The sequence below is a fragment of the Oryctolagus cuniculus genome, chromosome 14 (assembly GCF_051225735.1).
Source record: "Oryctolagus cuniculus isolate XC-2025 breed Fujian yellow rabbit chromosome 14, ASM5122573v1, whole genome shotgun sequence".
Lineage (NCBI taxonomy): Eukaryota > Metazoa > Chordata > Mammalia > Lagomorpha > Leporidae > Oryctolagus > Oryctolagus cuniculus.
In genome coordinates this window covers 49,907,065-49,927,716 of record NC_142880.1, presented here as the reverse complement: position 1 = coordinate 49,927,716, position 20,652 = coordinate 49,907,065, and the positions used below count along the sequence as shown (strand labels likewise).

At 36.4% G+C, this 20,652-nt stretch overlaps 1 protein-coding gene across 1 annotated transcript in view; it reads left to right on the top strand.

Annotated features, from left to right (window-relative positions):
* CDH12 (cadherin 12) overlaps positions 1 to 20,652 on the top strand; it is a 486,656-nt gene that overhangs the window by 420,067 nt on the left and 45,937 nt on the right. Inside the window, exon 6 of the mRNA XM_017344661.4 lies at positions 10,045 to 10,232. Within this exon, the coding sequence (XP_017200150.1) occupies positions 10,045 to 10,232 (188 nt within the window). The remainder of the gene's footprint in view (positions 1 to 10,044; positions 10,233 to 20,652) is intronic.

Genomic DNA, 20,652 nt, shown 5'->3' with positions numbered 1-20,652 from the left:
AGAGGTAGAGTAGCCAGGACTAGAACTGGCGCCCACATGGGATGCCAGAACTACAGGCGGCAGCTTTACCTGCTCTGCCACAGTGCCGCCCTGAAGTTTTTAAAAACACTTTTTGTAGAGTATATATTAGAGAACAAAATTGTGTGCAAAGCATTTATTTCTTGGGAGAAAGCATTGTGGAAGACATATCTAATTAGAGCAACGTATGCAACTGTCCTTTCTCTTCCTCTCTTCCTCTGGAGTTTGGTGAGTTGATACTTCTGTGCATCCAAAACCAATAATAAAGTCCAATATATTTTTCAAGAAAATGGGTAAAGTCTATGACCTAATGCCTTCTTCAGGTTTAACAGAGTTAACATCACTTCAGGAAGAACAGAGAGGAAAATGGAGAAGTTTTTTTGATAGAGTGATTCCATTATAACAAAAAGAAAGGCAAGAAATATGTGAGTAGAAGGGAATATCAATCCAGAGTCACGTTTAAGTCTTGTGAAAGAGATTTTCCCTGAAGGGAGAGTCTCTGTGTGAACAGGATCACTGGAGGCACCAGGCAGAGCCAATGCGCTTGCCATGGGGTCTCTAGTAGCAGACACCCCTAAGAACCACCCAAAAGGGTGACTGGAGAGCTTCTGTCCCAAAGGATATTCAAATAGGAACAGCCCGTGAAAGCATGCCAGACAAGCGGATAATAAAGAAAAACTTGGATTTAATCAATCTGCCAAGCCATCCAGGTCCCAACCTCATGTCCTGTCACTGCTTATGCTTGGCTTTGTGGTAGGGTAGAAGAGAGAAGTCTTAGTTCTGCATAGGGAGTGAAATAATAATGAATATGATAAAATGAGCATTTATAATGTCTGTCACTAGACTTTGGAAATCAAAATGAATGTAGGATTGTCCAGTATTTAAGGGTGAGCAGAAATAAATCTAGTACCAGCACTGATCAAAGCTGACACTCACTGAATAAAGCCTAAAAGAGCAGTGAGAAACCAAGAAGAAAAAGATTTTTTTATTAGATCTCACCTGCTGTGTTTACTCACACGAACAGTCACACTGATGTAGGGTCATTGGAAGGTTTGGGAAGTCAAGCAATTTCCTATGAGATGTCATTTTATTTTTGCTCTGAAATACAAGACAAGGTCACCAACACAGAAAGGAAGTAGTGCACTTAGTAGAGTAGAAGTTCTTGGGAAGCAGATGAGTTAAAAATAAGAGTCCTGGAGTAGTTACTTACTCTGGCAAATTCTATGATTTGTAGGCATTGTTGAAGGCCCATTTAAGGTTAGAGATCATAGTTTAAAATGATATCCAGCTGCCTCTCTTTGGTTTTCTTCAAATAACCACGCAACCTCCTTGAGCAAAAGGCTAATTGTCTGTATCAAAAGTAGAATTTTTCCAGATTGAAGTACCAAAAGGTCATGGGCAAGTCATACATACCATTAATTAATCTGATATTTAAATGAAAAACCATGTGTTTTGCTTGGATGAGGCAAGAAGACAGAAATATTACAAAGGATAGAGAGACTAGTATTTGTGTACTGAAGGTACTTCTGGTGTTCATATCAATAAGTCACATTGGTTCTAATTGAACAATTAAGGCAGGAAATTATGATGGTTTAAGCTTTGTCAAATAGCTGTATATGTTTGCAATGTTTCCATTAGCTGACCTCATAGACCCAACATCAAGCTGAATCAGCTCAGAGCCTGGGCTTAAATATCATAAAGATGGAACAGAATTGTGAAACTCTCTTTTAGAATATTTATATTACCTTGTTATTTTATTATTATATTTTGTGATTGCTTAAATTTGTATTCTACTTGAATACAAATGCCAATAAGGTAAACACAATGTTTTTATTATTTTTTCCTCACAATTTCATGGAAAATGCTATCAAAGATTGTAGTTGAATCACATATGTATAATCAAAGTTATCAGGAAACACTAATTAATCTACTATCCAAAGAAATTTTCAAAAATATCATTCAGTATCTACACCTTTTTGTTTTGAGTTTACCTGCTCAGGAATGGAAAATTAAGAGGAGTAAATTTCTCATTGGTCCTAGAAAAAGAAATATTGCTACTGTAACATAGAATATATTAAAATTAATTTATTAATTGACTGGATATATGTTCATGGCAATTCATATCCATGTATTTGGTTACAATAGAACTAAAATGGACAGATGCACTAAGTTGAAGGTGAAGTAATTTAATCCAGTAAAGATCTTGATGGCAAATAGTTGACACTTCCAAAGAATATGTTCCTTCTATGCCCATCTTAAGATGGGCAGGAGTGTATTTCACTGTCATTACTGAGAGATTCTATTACAGTATGCATGGTATGCTTGACAGAAATCCAGCTTGACTCCACCTTTGTTATCAACCTGGTTCGTTTTGTGGACTGTTTCTATTACTTTAATCCAGACTTATTGAAAACATAGCTTCAGGCTTTTGAGGAAATAGAAGGCATAAAATGTTTTTCAACTACAAAAATATGTTTTAGCCGTTAGTTCTCCCATTTTCAAGATACGGAAAAAACATTTCAAAGTTAAAATGACTTTGCAGAAGACTTTGCAAACATTCCCCTTTCTTTCATCTAAACATATCTATAAGCAGTTTGCTAATAATTTTTGCCATTTTTATAAGAAAATTATATATTTCTATGTATATACAGAGTTTATCTACAAAAGTATTATTTGAAAATTAATTAATATTAATAGTAATTCTGATATAATTGATTTTCAAAAATAAATATAAAACTAATTATTAGTATTGTTATTATATTGTATAATTTTATTGGTCAGGAAAACAAAGATTAACTATTTTGCTCAGGATATAGTTACATGTACACATTTTCTATAACAATCACCTTTACTTACACAGTTTGTTTGTTTTGATATCATTTATATCGCTTTATATAAGGTGAAATGATTTTATATTCTTCATATTTACTTTGAGATTAAAACATAAAATATCAATAAAACAACATTTATTTCTAAGGGACTTTGTTAAATAAAACAAAATAAACATGTGCAGAATCACTATGTGAATAATACCATGCTGAATTCAGTTACTACATCTACTATTTTGTGGCTATATGTACATAAAGAAACTCCAAAAAAGTTCATAGAAAGTTAAATCAAAGGGTGATGCATTTTCCATGAACATTTTTGGAAACCCCTTGTATTTAGTTTCTGAAGTTTGAATGCAAATGTATTATTTGAGTGATGGCCTCAAATATGTGTTTCAAGTTCTTTAAAATGTTTAATATCCTTGTTATTTTGAAATAATGTGTTCTTAACACTTCCAATATTTCTAGCATTCTATTATTTTTAAAGCACTATTTATTCCACATTGGTTTCTTGCTATACAAATTTTTATGTGCAATGGTACATGGACTTATGTATTTAAAGTAATTTTAGACTTATTATTGCAATAAGCCTAAAATAAATGTGTTTCAAAAGTACACTTATGGCCGGCCGGCACCGCGGCTCAATAGGCTAATCCTCTGCCTTGCGGTGCTGGCACATTGGATTCTGGTCCCGGTCAGGGCGCCGGATTCTGTCCCGGTTGCCCCTCTTCCAGGCCAGCTCTCTGCTATGGCCAGGGAGTGCAGTGGAGGATGGCCCAGGTCCTTGGGCCCTGCACCTGCATGGGAGACCAGGAGAAGCACCTGGCTCCTGCCATCGGATCGGCAAGGTGCGCCGGCCCCAGCACGCCGGCCACGGTGGCCATTGGAGGGTGAATCAACGGCAAAAGGAAGACCTTTCTCTCTCTCTCTCTGTCTCTCTCTCTCTCACTGTCCACTCTGCCTGTCAAAAAAATAAAAAAATAAAAAAGTACACTTATAATCAGTTATTCCACCTCTAGTACTTTCTGTGAATTTCTGAATGTTGCTATATCTTATAATGCATTCATTCACTTAAAATGTTTAATCAGATCCTATAATTTTTATTTCTAAGTAAATGATAATGTACTAATTTGTATTTTGGTAATCATATATTTCTTTTTTAAAAGACTTATTTATTTATTTGAAAATCAGAGTTACAGAGAGAGTAGGTGAGACAGAAAGAGAGAGAGATCTTCCATCTACTGACTCACTCCCCAAATGGTCACAATGGCCAGGGATATGCCATATTGAAGTCAGGATCTAGGAGCTTCATCCAGGTCTCCCATACTAGTGGAAGGGCCCAGGCACTTGGGCCACCCTCTTCTGTTTTCCCAGGAATATTAGCAGGGAGCAGGATCAGAAGTGGAACAGCTGGGATTTGAACTGGTGACCACGTGGAATGCCAGCACTGCAGAGAACAGCTTATCCCAGTGCACCACAGCACCAGCCCCAGTATATATTTCTTTTGAGATTTGTTCATCACTTTGAAATTGCTTCATAAAAAAGAAAGGAAAAAGTCCAATCAAATATAATTTATAACAGACATACCCACTGAGATCATGTCCATGTAGCCTATATGAACAGATTTTATTTTTACTCCTTGGAATTCACAGAGGAAATTTATCAAATTTGATAATTATGTTTCTATCTTGTTTCACCAAAGGCAAACTTTTCCCTTTCTATGAGAAATGTTGATTTTTATAAGCCTAGAATGTTTGGTTGATGAATATGTAAATACGTGTCTTTTTTTACTGTGCAATTTCTTGACACCTGGTTTATTTCTTAATCTGTGTTTTACACATAGCACCATGAAGAATTTTCATGTATGTCAAAGGTGATGCCTAGTACATGATGACAATATAACTACACAATATATTATACATGATCTGGCTTTCACACAGCTAGATATTACTTCAAAATTTTGAATTAATCTGAATGACGCCAACTTTACTGTTATTGAGATTCTAGAAGTGATAAAATGTCAAGCTGTTGGAAATTAACCAACAGAACCTAAACAATCTGATATAACTAATGCGTAGTTTCTCCCACGTGTTCCATATGCTGAAGATTTTATTACTAGTTGCAATATTTTATTGAGAAATCTCCCAATTTAATTGAATGTGTCTTCCACCTTACTAAAGTGTATGCTATGTAAAGAATTAAAAAAAAATCCTCTGCTTTGTGTATTTGTGTTTTCTATGCATAAAAACTCAATGCAAAAACAGGATGTGATGAGTCACTGCATTACTTCTATTATTTTTAATTTTTGAGTGCTGCATGTTAATGGAATGTTATAAATCCAATCACATTTATTTAATGTAATGCTTAATATTTCATGTCTCATAAAATATTATTGTATAAAGCTTAAAATTTACTTCTTAGCATATTGTCTCAAAAGGCGGTCTCTTTTACCTGCAGTCGCATTATCTTAGGAGCTTGGGGTTACGTTTCAGAGTTTAAAACTTTTTCTCATGTTGAAAGCTCTCAACTCTGGCAAAATTCTAATCTTACTAACAGGAATATCTTGTAGATGACTCTAGAATACATTAGTTTCTTCAATACTCAATTATTTTTCATGAATTATTTCATTTATTTGAAAGGCAGAGTAAGAGAGAGAGAGAGAGAGAGAGAGAGAGAGAGAGAGAAGAGAGATATTCCATCTGCTGGTTTACTCCCCAGATGGTCTCATAAACAAGGTCTGGGCCAGGCAGATACCAGGAAATGGGAACTCCATCCCAGTCTCCTACATGACTGCTTGAGGCCCAAGCACTTGGACCATAGTGTTCCTTTTCCAGGAGCATTAGCAGAGAACTGAATCGAAACCAAGCAGCTGGGACTGGCACCAGCATTCTGATACGCAAAGGAAACTTAACCCACTGCACCACAATGTTGGCCCCAGTACTTAGTTCCTTTATTTTTGCCTCCAATGCTTGCAATGAAAAGGTAACTCATAAGTGGAATATGCAACTAGATGTAGCTCTCATTACATGCAATGGATAGTGTAAGCAGAAATACCATGTTGTTTCAGTTGGATGCATGTGTTTTCCTAAACATCCCCTCCCATCCACACAGAAGCCCCCACCACCACTGCACCCTCACTGTGCCCACTGCTGGCTTATCCGAAGTCAGAAATCCACTAATCTTGAGAGCTGCATATCCTTCACAATCTGTCTTTCAGCTCTTATCTCTGTAATTTTGAACTGTAAGTTTTCTAACTAAACATTATGTTAGAGATGAATTGCCAATACACTATTCAACATAGACATCTATTTTTCTGTTACATCAAGAACACTTACTGATGAACCATGAGGTTGGGCTATCAACTATTATACATACTTCATAATTTAAAAATGTTTCTATTTTCATTTTTGTGAAATCTTACACTCAAAGCTTTTGCTATTTATTCACATTCTTTATCACAATCATGTGAGAGGCAAAGGAAGTAGACACAATTCTGATAAATTGTATTCCTATACAACTTATATTTAAAAGAAATAAAGGAAATGAAAAATAACACATGCTTTGCACTAGGTGTTTTTTCTTTGGAATTTTTTCCCTGAGAATTTCTGTACAAATTTAAAAACACTGTTACATGATTTTTTGTGGTATTAAACAGAAATTCAAGCATCCTCATATTTGCTAGTATCTCAGAAACACCTCAATAGAATTAGGATTTAATTTATCAATTATGAAACACTTCACTTTTAAAAAGTAGATTGCAAAAGCCACATTAAATTCTGTCTATGTAATCATGGCTATTTGAAGTCACACAATTCTCCTTGAGTATTAGTCTTGCTCCTTCTTGTAGACAATGGAAGATGATATAATGCATTATTTAATTTTTCCTCCTTGTCCAGGTTGCCTTAAGTTCAGACCCTCCTTTATGATCAGCAAGCACTGGGGCTGGCATTGTGGCATAGCAGATAAAGTTGCTGCCTATGACATTGGCATCCCATATTATACCAGTTGGAGCTGCTGCACTTCACATCTGGCTTCCTGCACTGGGAAATCAACAGAAGATGGCCCAAATCCTTTGGCACCTGCACCTATATGGGAGACCAGAAAGAAGCTCCTGGCTCCTGGCTTTGGTCTGGTCTAGCCCTGGCCATTTGGCTATGTGAGGAGCAAAACAGTGGATGAAGATTCTCTCTCTGTGTCTCTCCCTCTCTGTAATTGCCTTTCAAATAAATAGAATAAATCTTTAAAAAAATTCAGCAAGAATTAAGCATCTGTATATGACAACCATGTTAAGTTTAGGGAATAACGGAGCCAGCGCTGTGGTGAGGTGGGTTAATGACCTGGCCTGAAATGCCGGCATCCCATATGGGTGCGGGTTCTAGTTTCGGCTGCTCCACTTCCAATACAGCTTTCTGCTATGTCCTGGGAAAGCAGTAGAAGATGGTCTAAGTCCTTGGGCCCTTGCATCCATGTGGGAGACCTGGTAGAAGCTCCTGGCTCCTGGCTCCTGGCCCCTGGCTTCAGATCGCCAAAGCTCCAGCCATTGTGTCCATCTGGGGAGTGAACCAGTGGATGGAAGACCTCTCTCTGTGTCTCTACCTCTCTCTGTAACTTTGTCTTTCAAATAAATAAATATTTACAAAAAAAAAAAGTTTATGGAGTAAAATCCAGTGAAATATAATAATCACAGCCTATGAGGAGTTAGTAGTTTAATCAATTACTATGACTTTCTTTAAGCAGGATTTCTTCATAATGTCTGTATAATACTCAAGTATTGCCACTTGGAGGTGCTTTTTCCCTATATTGTTTATGTATTTACATATGTATGTATTTATATATGTATGTATTTAAATGTTTAAATATATTATTTTAGAAAGACACCTCTTAATAACCTTTGAAAGCAGTTGTACTATTAATTAATTGAGCTACTTAAACAAATATTTTTGAACAGCATAAAATATTCATTTTATACATGAAGTAAACAAGCTTTAGTTAATATTTAGCTATCCTGAAAATAAATATCGATTCCAGTGAGTTAATGTCCATTGGATGTAAATAAGGCTAATATGAACATAGTTTATAAGAGCAAATGGTATATATTAATGTGAAGTTGGTCAGAGAAAATTTAATTGCTACCACAGTTAATGCAATCACCAAATTGTGAAGTTGATTGTAAAAAAAATACTAAGCTGGCCGGTGCCGTGGCTCAATAGGCTAATCCTCTGCCTGCAGTGCCGGCACCCCAGGTTCTAGTCCCAATCCAGGCGCCGGATCCTGTCCAGGTTTCTCCTCTTCCAGTCCAGCTCTCTGCTGTGGCCCAGGAGTGTAGTGGAGGATGGCCCAAGTCCTTGGGCCCTGCACCTGCATGGGAGACCAGCAGGAAGCATCTGGCTCCTGGCTTCAGATCAGTGCAGTGTGCCTGCCACAACGCACCAGCAGTAGCAGCCACTTGGGGGGTGAACCAATGGAAAAAGGAAGACCTTTCTCTCTGTCTCTCTCTCTCTCACTGTCTAACTCTGCCTATCAAAAGAAAAAAAAAAAAAACTAAGTTATGGAAAACAATTGGGAATAGAAAAGCAAATATCTGGAAGAATCTCTATATGGTATGATTACCTTTTTCCCATTTTTCCCATAATACCATATTGAAGCAAGTAATTCTAATATTCTAATGTGATTGTTGAATGAATTTTTCATCATCCAATAAATATGTGGATGCTTGCCCAATGTAATTTCTTTAAATTTGGTAAGGGTTTCACAACATACTAATCACCATTACTGCTTTACTAATAAAAAGTGCCAAAGTCCACTAACAAAATTTGAAACTGGAAGTCCAATATAAAAAATAAACTTAATATTTGTGTTTAGTTTTGCTTCTATATTTTTATTTCCTCCCACTCTCTTCCTTTACTTATTTTTATTTGAATATATTGTTGTTTAACCTATTTATTTGAATAGGCTTTTCAACTATTAATCCTTGTTTTGATTACATACCAGTAAAATAGATACACTGTATCATTTCTTCATGTGATAATTTAAAAAAATTCTAAAAAATCAAAAAATTGTTTTTATATTTTCATTTTTGCAAAATTTTACACTTCTTCATGATTCTAGGAAGTTATACACATTGTGATTTTTCTAGTTTTTCCAATTCATATTCAACTTAATAGTAATGTAAGTACTCCACCTGGTGGTCAAAATGAGCATTTTACTTTTTTGTTTTATTTAATTAAAAATGGGTGATAGAATTTATATGCTAATTAAAAGCACTTGGCAGAATGTCAATTTAAAATTTACTAGACATATATTGATTAGGCTATATATGCTTCATTTAAATCCATTGTTGTTTATAATTCAATTGATTTTTAGATTGTTTTTTTAGATTATTTTAAACTTACTGAAACAGTTTTTAGAAAACATATCCTTAAGTATCTATCTCCTACCTATAAAATATCTATGTAAATTTTTTTAAAAAATATTTATTTATTTGTTTGAAAGGCAGAATTACAGAGAGGGAGATACAGATATACAGGTCGGGGAGGAGAGGAAGAAAGAAAGAGATTGAGAGATCAATTTTCCATCTGCTGGTTCACGCCCTTGATGGCTTCATTGGCAGGGACTGGTCTGGCCAATCCAGGAGCTTCTTCTGGGTCTCCAATGTGGGTAGCAAGGGCCCAAGCACTTGGGCTATCTTCTGATGCATTCCCAGGCCATTCGTAGGAAGCTGGCTCAGAAGTGGAGCAGCAAGGACATGAACCAGTACCCATATAGGATGCCAGCACTGAAGGCAGAGGCCTTACCTGCTATGCCACTACACTGGCCCCTCAATCTATGTCAATTTTTAATTTGTTTTTTGAATTCTGGATTCTACTGTCATGGTACCAATTAATTTCATGGTTACACCTACTCTCTCCCATATAACAGCTATGCTGTTAATTTGTAAAAGAATTCTCCACAGTAATTCTAACATAGTACACTTTACTATTTATGATGCCCAATTAAAATTCTGGAGTAGGAACTACGAAAGTGAGAAGTGAAGCTATTATTCCTAATAACAATCCTTAGCTTGACAGCAAATTGCCTTTCCATTTTGTATTATAATGTTCTAAATTTGATTTACCGTTTCTAAACTATATTTCTCAAGCCTTGTAACCTGACTCAATGCTAACTTCACTTTCGATGTGAATTATACATGTCTCACCAGGCATCTTCCATCTGAAAGTTCCTGAGTCTTCCCCTGTTGGTTCAGCTGTTGGACGAATAAGAGCCGTGGATCCTGACTTTGGACAAAATGCAGAAATTGAGTACAATATTGTTCCAGGAGATGGGGGAAACTTGTTTGACATCATCACAGATGAGGAGACACAAGAAGGAGTCATCAAACTGAAAAAGGTACCTCGCCAGCAGGACAACTGAATACTCTATAAAAATAGCAAGTTATTGTAATTTTCCTTTATTTAGAAATATTTTACACAGAAACATATGACTATGAATCACTGACTTCTACCGTCACTCTTCTGTGATTCAATAAGTACATGTGTTAGATAAGCACTCGGCCTATTAATTTTATTAAATAATTTCATATAGCTTTCACCAGAATTTAAATGTAATTTTATTTTTAATTGCTATAAATATAGACAGAGCTTGAATTTTAAAATCAGACCTAGAAGTAAACTGTAAACCTAACAGGCATGCTGTTGACCACTTTTTTGATTTGCTGACAATGTAAATAATTCACCTGAGGGATGATATCACTCTGCAAGAACATTGATGGTGTAAACTGTAATGGCCAGCGGAGCAGAAGAGATAAAAAAGGCTCATAATGAAGCTTCAAGCAATTATTATGAAGAAAGTTAAAAAGAGTAATATTAGAAAGAGAGGGAGAGCAAGAACAGATGGGCTGTGATGGACAGCTGTGTTATAAGGGTAAGTTGGTCATTAGAAAGATTACAGAGATGGAGGGAGAGAGAGTGAGTGCAGTTAGTTGGTCCATTAGAAAGAAATTGTTATCTGTAGTATACGCAGTATTGTCTTCTGTTTGGGCAGTGGCAAGGAGGGATGTATAAATTCAAGAAATAGGAAAATTGGGAACAGATTTGAGGTGAGTAGATTATTCCCGCATAATGAAGCGGAGTGTATGGATTTCCAGCCGAGGAGTGCAAGCAGAAAAATGAACCTCCTCTTGTTCAGCACTTCCCCTCGCTTGTCTCTACAGTGAGTCTGTCCTCAGCTGCAGTGCATCATGCCATTTGCTCACCGGGATTATTTTAACCCAGAAGAAATATTTTTGCACTGACTCAAATTAATCAGTCTACTTTTTCCACATTTGTTCAGGAGGGCTGAATTTTAACAAGGAAATAATATATGTGGCAATGAAAACAATCTTCAAAAGGAAACACATTTTCATATAGATTATTTATCACATTTTATCCCTACTATTGCATATAAATTATGTTTAGTGTAGAAGTAAATTAAACCCACACCACCTCATTCAACAGCATTATGCATTTGTGCTGAATTTGCAAGCTACACTTAGAAAGATGTGTCAAATTCTTATTCATCTCACTCCTTCCTTGATTAGGTATTTTCCCCATTTTCTTTTCTGAAGCAAATCAATGAAACATCATCCTTTTGTTTTCCAAAATGGCTCCTTACCCCTACCCCCCACACACACAAAAAAAACACATTTAAATGCCTTTCACACATCAATTCCAATGGAAGAAACATGAAATCTCTTAATAATATGAGAAATAAGATAAAATATTTTCTATCAATAGGTAATACAATTATGTATGGAATTAGGTATATTTACAAAGTTAAATTGAGCTACAAAAGCCAGTATTATACATATTTGTTCATATTATATTTATTTATATTTCTATAGTTATAAATGTATTGCATACATAGACATGTAATTTATATTTCTGTTTTCACTTTTATCTATACCTATTTACCATCTTTGCCATTAAGTAACTAATGTCTCAGTATCAATCTAGAAAAATATTTGCCATTATTATTTTTAAACACAATTGAGGCCAGTGCCACAGCTCAATAGGCTAATCTTCTGATGCGGCGCCCGCACCCCTGGTTCTAGTCCCATTGCGGGCGCTGGATTCCGTCCAGGTCCCTCCTCTTCCAGTTCAGCTCTCTGCTGTGGCCAGGGAGTGCAGTGGAGGATGGCCCAAGTGCTTGGGCCCTGCACCCACATGGGAGACCAGGAGAAGCAACTGGCTCCTGGCTTTGGATCAGCCACAGTGGCCATTGTGGGGTGAACCAACGGAAAAGGAAGACCTTTCTTTCTGTCTCTCTCACTGTCCACTTGCCTGTCAAAAAAAAAAAAAAAAAAAGAAGAAGAAGAAAAAATAAACAAAATTGAAAGGTGTAGTGTTAACTATAGTTCTTCATCTTATCATATCCAAACAGATTAATCTTTGAAAATAATGCTCCAGTTTTATTCAACTACCCTAAGTACAGTAAGAAGCCATCGTCTGCCTTTTTTGCTTATGAAAATTCATAAAGAATAAAGAAACCATATCATTTCATTTTGTGTTTATTCAATCTTCGATAATTTTAAAATATTTTTTAATTTGATTAAAATTCAGAATTGAAAAATTGTTGAATATCTTTATCAGGTTGGATTCAGGTAATCTGAATAATCCATATAAAAGCACGGCTCCAAATCAAAAATTATTTTCCTCTTCTGCTGGATGAATCATTGTCCATTTTACTGATATAAACCTTGTTCTTTCAATGAGGCGCAGTGTTCATAACTTTCACTCCTTGAATCTGCAGGTGTTTATGGAGCAGTAACTAGAACATACTGAGCTAAACAGATCTATTCCCTATACTGAAGCATTCCATGTAACTGGAAAGTCAGATGAGAAATTAAAAATCACTCTGTGTAGTGCATTGAAAGATGTAAAGCAGAGTAACAGCAGAGTAAGGAAGGTGGCAGGTGGAAGATGGGGGAGCAGAAGAGACTTTTCTGTTAGGGTGGAGCCTGAGCAGAGAAATGCAGAAAGTGAGGGCTGAGCTGTGCAGTGTCTGAGTTCTGGGTGTCCCAGAGGGTTGAGACACAGCTGCAAACTGTCTGAAGTCGGCGTGTCCAAGGCAAGGAGGTGCTGGGGCGGGAGAGCAGACAGTGAAGGAGACAGTCAGCAAACAGGCAAAGGCCCCTCAGGGACAGCCTTTGAGACCAGGTCCAGGACTTTGGATCTGATCATGTTCCTGGAAAACAAGGGTGAGTTTAGATCTAAATCACCTTTACAATGGTAGAGTCAGGTCGTTTCAAGGAAGTAAGAGTGGATGACCTACCGAAGCATTGCATCACACCTAGTAATGATGCACAATAATTACATGCCAATTAACAAAGTAAAACTTAGAGCAAGAAAATGAAATTTTCAAAAAAAAAAACACATAGAAATAATCTGGGAAAATGCTGGAGATATGGATGTGATGCTTATAGCAAAGGAGATTTTGAGAAATGCAGAGAGATTCTGGCTAAACTTAAAAGGTACCACTCCAACACAGTCCTCTAAATATTCAGATCCCATGGTAATTGCATTAGTGTACTTATAGAGCCCAATAGAATACACGAATTTGGCCGGCGCCGCGGCTCAATAGGCTAATCCTCCACCTTGCGGCGCCGGCACACCGGGTTCTAGTCCCGGTTGGGGCGCCGGATTCTGTCCCGGTTGCCCCTCTTCCAGGCCAGCTCTCTGCTATGGCCAGGGAGTGCAGTGGAGGATGGCCCAGGTGCTTGGGCCCTGCACCCCATGGGAGACCAGGAAAAAGCACCTGGATCCTGGCTCCTGCCATCGGATCAGCGCAGTGCGCCGGCTGCAGCGGCGGCCATTGGAGGGTGAACCAACGGCAAGGGAAGACCTTTCTCTCTCTGTCTCTCTCTCTCACTGTCCACTCTGCCTATCAAAAATAAAAAAAAAATAAAAAAAATAAAAAATAAAAAAAAATAAAAAAAGAATACACGAATTTGTTTTTAGTGTTACAATTTGATTCTTCTTGAAAACAAAGCTCCATCAAAGGCAATCCCTATTCTATTTAAAAAGAAAATTAAAACCTGAAGACTACATCCATTAAATCTTCAAAAATGTGACTCTGAAGGACAATTTGTAACAAAATTTAAAAATCCATCTATCTGTCACCTATTATTATGTGAAGGTATTTGTGTACACACATATGCACAGCACTGTCTTACTTGATTAAACATGGCAGTATAATATAAAAATAAGCATTAAAAAAAGGGAAATATCCAGTCAGATCAATCTTATGAAAAATCCGTAATTCATTCAAACAACTATAATTCTTTAAATATACACCTGTTTAATTGAAGACTATGAGAGGACTATTTAAGAATATATTCAGTAAGTTCTCAGAAAATTCAATCTTACTTAACATTAGGTGATCTGAAGAATTACATGCACTCAAATGATGCGTATGTTAACAGCAGTTGTGTTTCAGTTTCACATAAATGTTAATACTATTTTTGAAAGTATTGTTCTTTTTTTTTAAGATTTATTTATTTATTTGAAAGTCAGAGTTACACAGAGAGAGGAGAGGCAGAGAGAGAGAGAGAGAGAGGTCTTCCCCACTGGTTTACTCCCCAGATGGCCACAACAGCCTGAACTGAGCCAATCCAAAGCCAGGAGCCAGGAGCTCCCACGCGGGTACAGGGGCCCAAAGACTTGGGCCATCTTCTAATGTTTTCCCAGGCCATAGCGGAGAGCTGGATCGGAAGTGGAGCAGCCAGGTCTCAAACCAGTGCCCATATGGGATGCCAGCGCTCAGGCCAGGGCTTTAACCCGCTGTGCCACAATGCTGGCCCCTGAAAGTATTTTTTTTCAATATTTCAGAATATAATGTGAATGTAATAATTTTGATGTGAAACCAATTTTATATAAGAATCAGTTTTTTAAGTCTATGATGCATTTAGAAAGTCCAAAAACATAAATTCTGCCTTTGAATATGTAGCTGAATTTTAAACATCATTCACTTTAATTCTTTGATAAACGAAACACAATATGCTCTGTTTTCACAAAATTTTGATTTTTAACTCACTGAAAAATGATATTTAATGATATTTAATGTTCTTAACCATTAATGTTCTTAAGCATTTTATTATTGTTTTATCCTAAAATTTTTTACTTATTCCTTTTTTACTCTTTGCTTCTCTGTTACTCCACTATGGAGGAGAGTCAAAGTAGATAAAACTGATGGCCACTTTTATATGGGCTGAGAAGAATGAATAAAGACATTTTTATTTATTTTTTTTAACCTCAACTTTGATTCTCTTTATTTGGCTCTAACAAAATTCACATTTTACTCTGTCACTTTGAATTCAGAGTAACATGAAACTTTACAAATCCCACTAAGGTACAAAAACAAGAAAACTGTTTTCTCTAAGTCATATTGCTTGCACTGAGTAAAGCAGTAAAATATAAAAATGTTCCTATGTATTATTGACTATTATAACAATACAAACACAAGTGAATTAAAATACACCTGCAAAATTTTAATCCCATTGAAAAACTAAAAAGTGGTCTAAAGTACAGTAACAGAATAAAATTAAAATTAAAAACTTGAATTCAATAATTTAATTCTTTGTGAAAAACTAAGTGAAATATGCTTTTTGTCAATAGTTTTTCTGTTTTCTTGCTAGATAAATGGGATTAAACATATACTTCTTGGATATAGCATAAATTAAAAGTTATATGAATTTAAAAGTGTCAAGGATCAAAAATATAAATATATTTACAGAAACACCTCAGTCTTCTACTTACTAATTAAAGCATTTAGGTAACTAAATAGTGGAATAAATATTTCAGTTATGTTAAAAGATAAGTTGAGTATCCTGTATTATTTCCCATGCAAATCAGTAACATTTATGTAGAAATATCTATCAGGAACTAACCAGTACTGATGATACTAATGTAATTTATTTTAAACAAAGAATGGGAAATTATTATCTATTTTAAAATTAGTAAATCAGGTTTGGAATTTAAAAAATTCTTACCATTTTGATGTTTAGGGGGATATTATTTCAAATATATATAATCATGTAATCACATTGAATTCAAAGCAATTTATTTTTATTCTGTCTAAATATAAGAAGGAAAAGACTATACGCTTCACAAATATTCTTTACAAATAGACCAAAGTCTTAATTGTTTCCACTGAATATTTTTAATAGAAAGCTTTCATTTAATAAATATAAATTTTGTAAGTACAACTTTTGGATTATAGCAGTTCCTCCCCTCATACCCACCCTCCCACCCCCAAACCATCCCATCTCCTACTCCCTCTCCAATCCCATTCTTAAATAAGATTCATTTTTAATTATCTTCATATAAAGAAGATCAACTCTATACTAAGCAAATATTACAACAGTTTGCACCCATCAGACACACAAAGTATAAAGTACTACTTGAAGACTAATTTTACCGTTAATTCTCATATTACAACATATTAAGGACAGAGGTCCTACATGGGGAGCAAGTGCACAATGATTCCATTCCTGTTGTTGATTTAACAATTGACACTCTTATTTATAATGCCAGTAATCACCCAAGGCTCTTGTCATGAGCTGCCAAAGCTATGGAAGCCTCTTGAGTTCACCAACTCTGACATTATTTAGACAAGGCCATAATGTTTATTGATTGATCAGTAAAATTTATAAAACTCATTGTCTTTTTTCAGTCTTTTTTTTTTTTTTTTTTTTTTTGACAGGCAGAGCGGAAAGAGAGAGACAGAGAGAAAGGTCTTCCTTTTACGTTGGTTCACCCTCCAATGGCCGCTGTGCTGATCCAAAGCCAGGAGTCAGGTGCTTCTCCTGGTCTCCCATGTGGGTGGAGGGCCCAAGGACTTGGGCCATCCTCCACTGCACTCCTGGGCCACCGCAGAGAGCTGGACTGGAAGAGGGGCAACCGGGACAGAATCCTGTTCCCTGACTGGGGCTAGAACCCGGTGTGCCGGCGCCGCAGGCAGAGGATTAGCCTATTGAGCCACAGCGCCAGCCTTTTTTCAGTCTTAACCAATGACTAGGAAGTGAGTCCTCATGTTATGATTTGATAGCATAGCACCATCATGTGGTTAATTTTTAAATAACTATTAGGGACCAGAGAAATATCAAGTTTGGGCTATTTCATGTGGCTAAATTTATACCTCAAATTATTCAGCTTAAGTTACTCCTACTTGTAGCCACACTGACATCCTTAACTTCAAGAAATATGTGATCTTTTAATTTTTTCTGTAATATCATCTTTCTGTTTTTCTCAATATTTGTTTTCACCTTATTTTTGACATCCCTTACTGAACATCTCCAAACATTTTCAATCCCAAGTTTGCCACAAATAAATATAACCAACCACATTTTTCCTACTGCCTTGTGGAAATATCAAAATGCATTTTCCATGATCTTTTCAAACTCAAATCATCTAAAGTCAGTTTTCTTGTCTATTCCCAACAAAAGTGCAGTTGCTCATGTATTCTTTTTTCCAGTTCCTTAACTGAGAAGTATAGGATTTTTCTTAAACTGCTTCCAATTGTGTTGACTTCTTGCTAAACAGGAGGCAAAGATTGTCTCTCACTTCTCTGGAGCACAGTTCAAGTTTCCCTTTTCTTTCTTAAGGTCTTCTTTCCATTGGCTCATCCCCCAAATAGCCGCTATGGCCAGCATGCTGCACTGATTCAAAGCCAGAAGCCACGTGCTTCTCCTGGTCTCCCATGCGGGTGCAGGGCCCAAGCACTTGGACCATGCTTCACTGCCTTCTGGGGCCACAGCAGAGAGCTGGACTGGAAGAGGAGCAACCAGGACAGAATCCGGCGCCCCAACCAAGACTAGAACCCGGTGTGCCGGCGCCAAAGACGGAGGATTAGGCTAGTGAGCTGCAGCGCTAGCCCATGTTTTCCTTTTCTCTGAGTTTACAGCTCTCTGTTACTCTGCACTGCAATGGCTGTTCTCCCATACTCACACTTTGTCATACCCAGGCAGTCTTTTACTTCATGAGTCAATGGTCAAAGTTAAATCAGTTTGTCTTCCTTAAATCCATTTCTGTTACTATCTTCTGCACACACACAAACACATGTACACAAAATCATACCCATGCCACGTTCCACCTACATCAAAGTCATTGCAAAGTACACAAAAAATATTTACCTACTCTTCATTTTGCATAGAAGACTCTGCCCTATGTGAGTTTGTTCATTACGTTTTTCCTATTTACTCCTTTTCTTTCTTTATCCTTAACTCCTCTCCTCTCTCCTTTCTCCCCTCTCCTCTCCTCTCCTCTCCTCTGCTCTGCTCTGCTCTCCTCTCCTCTCTTCTTTCTCCCCTTTTTTGAAAGGCAGATAAACCAATAGGGACATAAACGCAGATATCTCATCTACTAGTTCCCTTCCCAAATGCCCACAACAGCTAGAGCTGCACCAGAGCAAAGCCAATAACTATGAATTCCATTAGGTTGGATTTCTCGCATAATTCACAGGGACCCAAATAATTAATTAACCATCACCTGTTGCCTCCTAGGCTATGCATTAGCAGGAAGCAGGAATCAGGAGCAGAGCAGGGACCCAAACCTAGGCACTCTGCTATGAGATGTGGGTTCTTCATTGCTAGGCCAGAAGTCTACCTGTTCCCTGTTCTTTAACCATAATTTTCCTTGTCTCTCACTGAAGGTTTCCTAGGACGCCTTCACCTCTTTTCCAAGTTGTCAGCATTTCTGTCACAACACATGATTCTTACAGCATTTGTATTTAAAACATATCTAATTCCTTCTATTGTATCTGTGCCTGTTCTTCTTTTTAAAATAATTTTTAAATTTTATATGCCATGTAAAATTTGTACATATTTATAAGTAGTATGTGATGTCTTAATACATGTATAAATTGTGTGAGGTTCAGACCCCAGACACAGCACTATAATAGCTGTGTTTATATCCCCATCATGAAAGAAAAGGCTTGAAATGTGCAGGGTGTTAAAATTTGTTGTGGATTGAAAGAATGCATATCTTCTGCTGATTTACTTTCTTGATTCCTGATATATTATATCTCTTACTACTCACATGCAAAACTCAACATACTTTGTAAATTATTTAGAAATAAAGCATTTTACTGGTTCTATAAATGGTTAATCTGAAACCTAGAGGAAAAAGGTGGCTTTTTCAAATCACCTACCTTTTTATTAATTATAGTTATGTCTGAAAAACAGACCTTGTCAATGATTGCAGATAGCAGGGTATGCTAGATATATTTGAATTCCCCAGTTAGTCATGGTTTATATTACATGAGGAATTGTAAAATACTCATGGAAAATGGGATTATAATATATTATGAACTTTCCATGAACTTTTTAAAGTCACCTCACATATTTATATGACATATGTATTTAAATTAAGCATTTCTAGTAGTTGATGGAATCTTGTTATTTTTTAGGGAAAATATCACTGAAAATCTATAGCTCATTAACTAGAAATTCTTAAAATTCTGTTTTTGTGTGTCTATGTGTTGTTTTTTGTGTCTGGTACTGAAGTCCTCAAAACATTATTATTTTTAAAATAGATACATTAAAATAGTGTTCATGGTTCCTAAGAAAATTTTATAAAGTTATCAAAATTCTGCAGTGCTACAAAAAGTGGAGTATAGTAACTACTTGTTGACAGAAAAAGTGAATGAATTTCTGATGTTAATTAAGGACTAATTAAGGATAAATTGTATGAACTGTGTTTTTTCATTTAGATATTTCATTTACAAAATAGACAAATCTGATAATCCCATTTTTAAGCATATATATTTTAAAACTTTATAACAAATTCTTTTGAAATTTTGTCAACACTAAAATCTAGATTTAAAAAATTCAATGATGGCCGGCGCTGCGGCTCACTAGGCTAATCCTCCACCTAGCAGCGCCGGCACACCGGGTTCTAGTCCTGGTCGGGGCACCGGATTCTGTCCCGGTTGCCCTTCTTCCAGGCCAGCTCTCTGCTGTGGCCAGGGAAGTGCAGTGGAGGATGGCCCAAGTGCTTAGGCTCTGCACCCCATGGGAGACCAGGATAAGCACCTGGCTCCTGCCATCGGATCAGTGCGGTGCGCCGGCCGCAGTGCTCCGGCCGCGGAGGCCATTGGAGGGTGAACCAACGGTAAAGGAAGACCTTTCTCTCTATCTCTCTCTCTCACTGTCCACTCTGCCTGTCAAAAAAATATAAATAAAAAAATAAAAAATTCAATGTCATTCCCTTGGTTATGAGGAATTTCTCACCTCATTCAGTCTCAATTTTTATTCATTACATAATCATTCGACTTTTTTCAAAAAATACTGAATTAAATCCTTTCCTTGATGATGATATCACAGATGCCTCCACATCTGTTCACGGAATAGAATTAATTCTTAGATCATACAGCTATATTTTGAAAGATAATTTTTCTTTCAAATAATGCATGTTCTAAACGTTATCTTTATTGTTCAGCCTGATATAATAAATCTTTCTCCTATTGTCCATTTATCCTGGTAGAATCTGATCTAAATCTGATTTCCAACTGCTTTTCTTAAAGTTGATCTACCTGTTTAAGATAAACCCACATCTTTTGATCATTTGGAGTTTTTGAGTTGCCCCTCCCTTGAACTTTAAGATCTACCAAATGATTGCCATAAAATAGTCTTACTACTAAAGAATCCCCCCCTCTCTATATATATATGTGTATATATATAAGCATATATTTATATATGTCATTAGTACTTGAAATAATGCATATTCGTCTTAAAAAGTGATGCAATATAGAATGTTAAAAATAAGAGCGACAG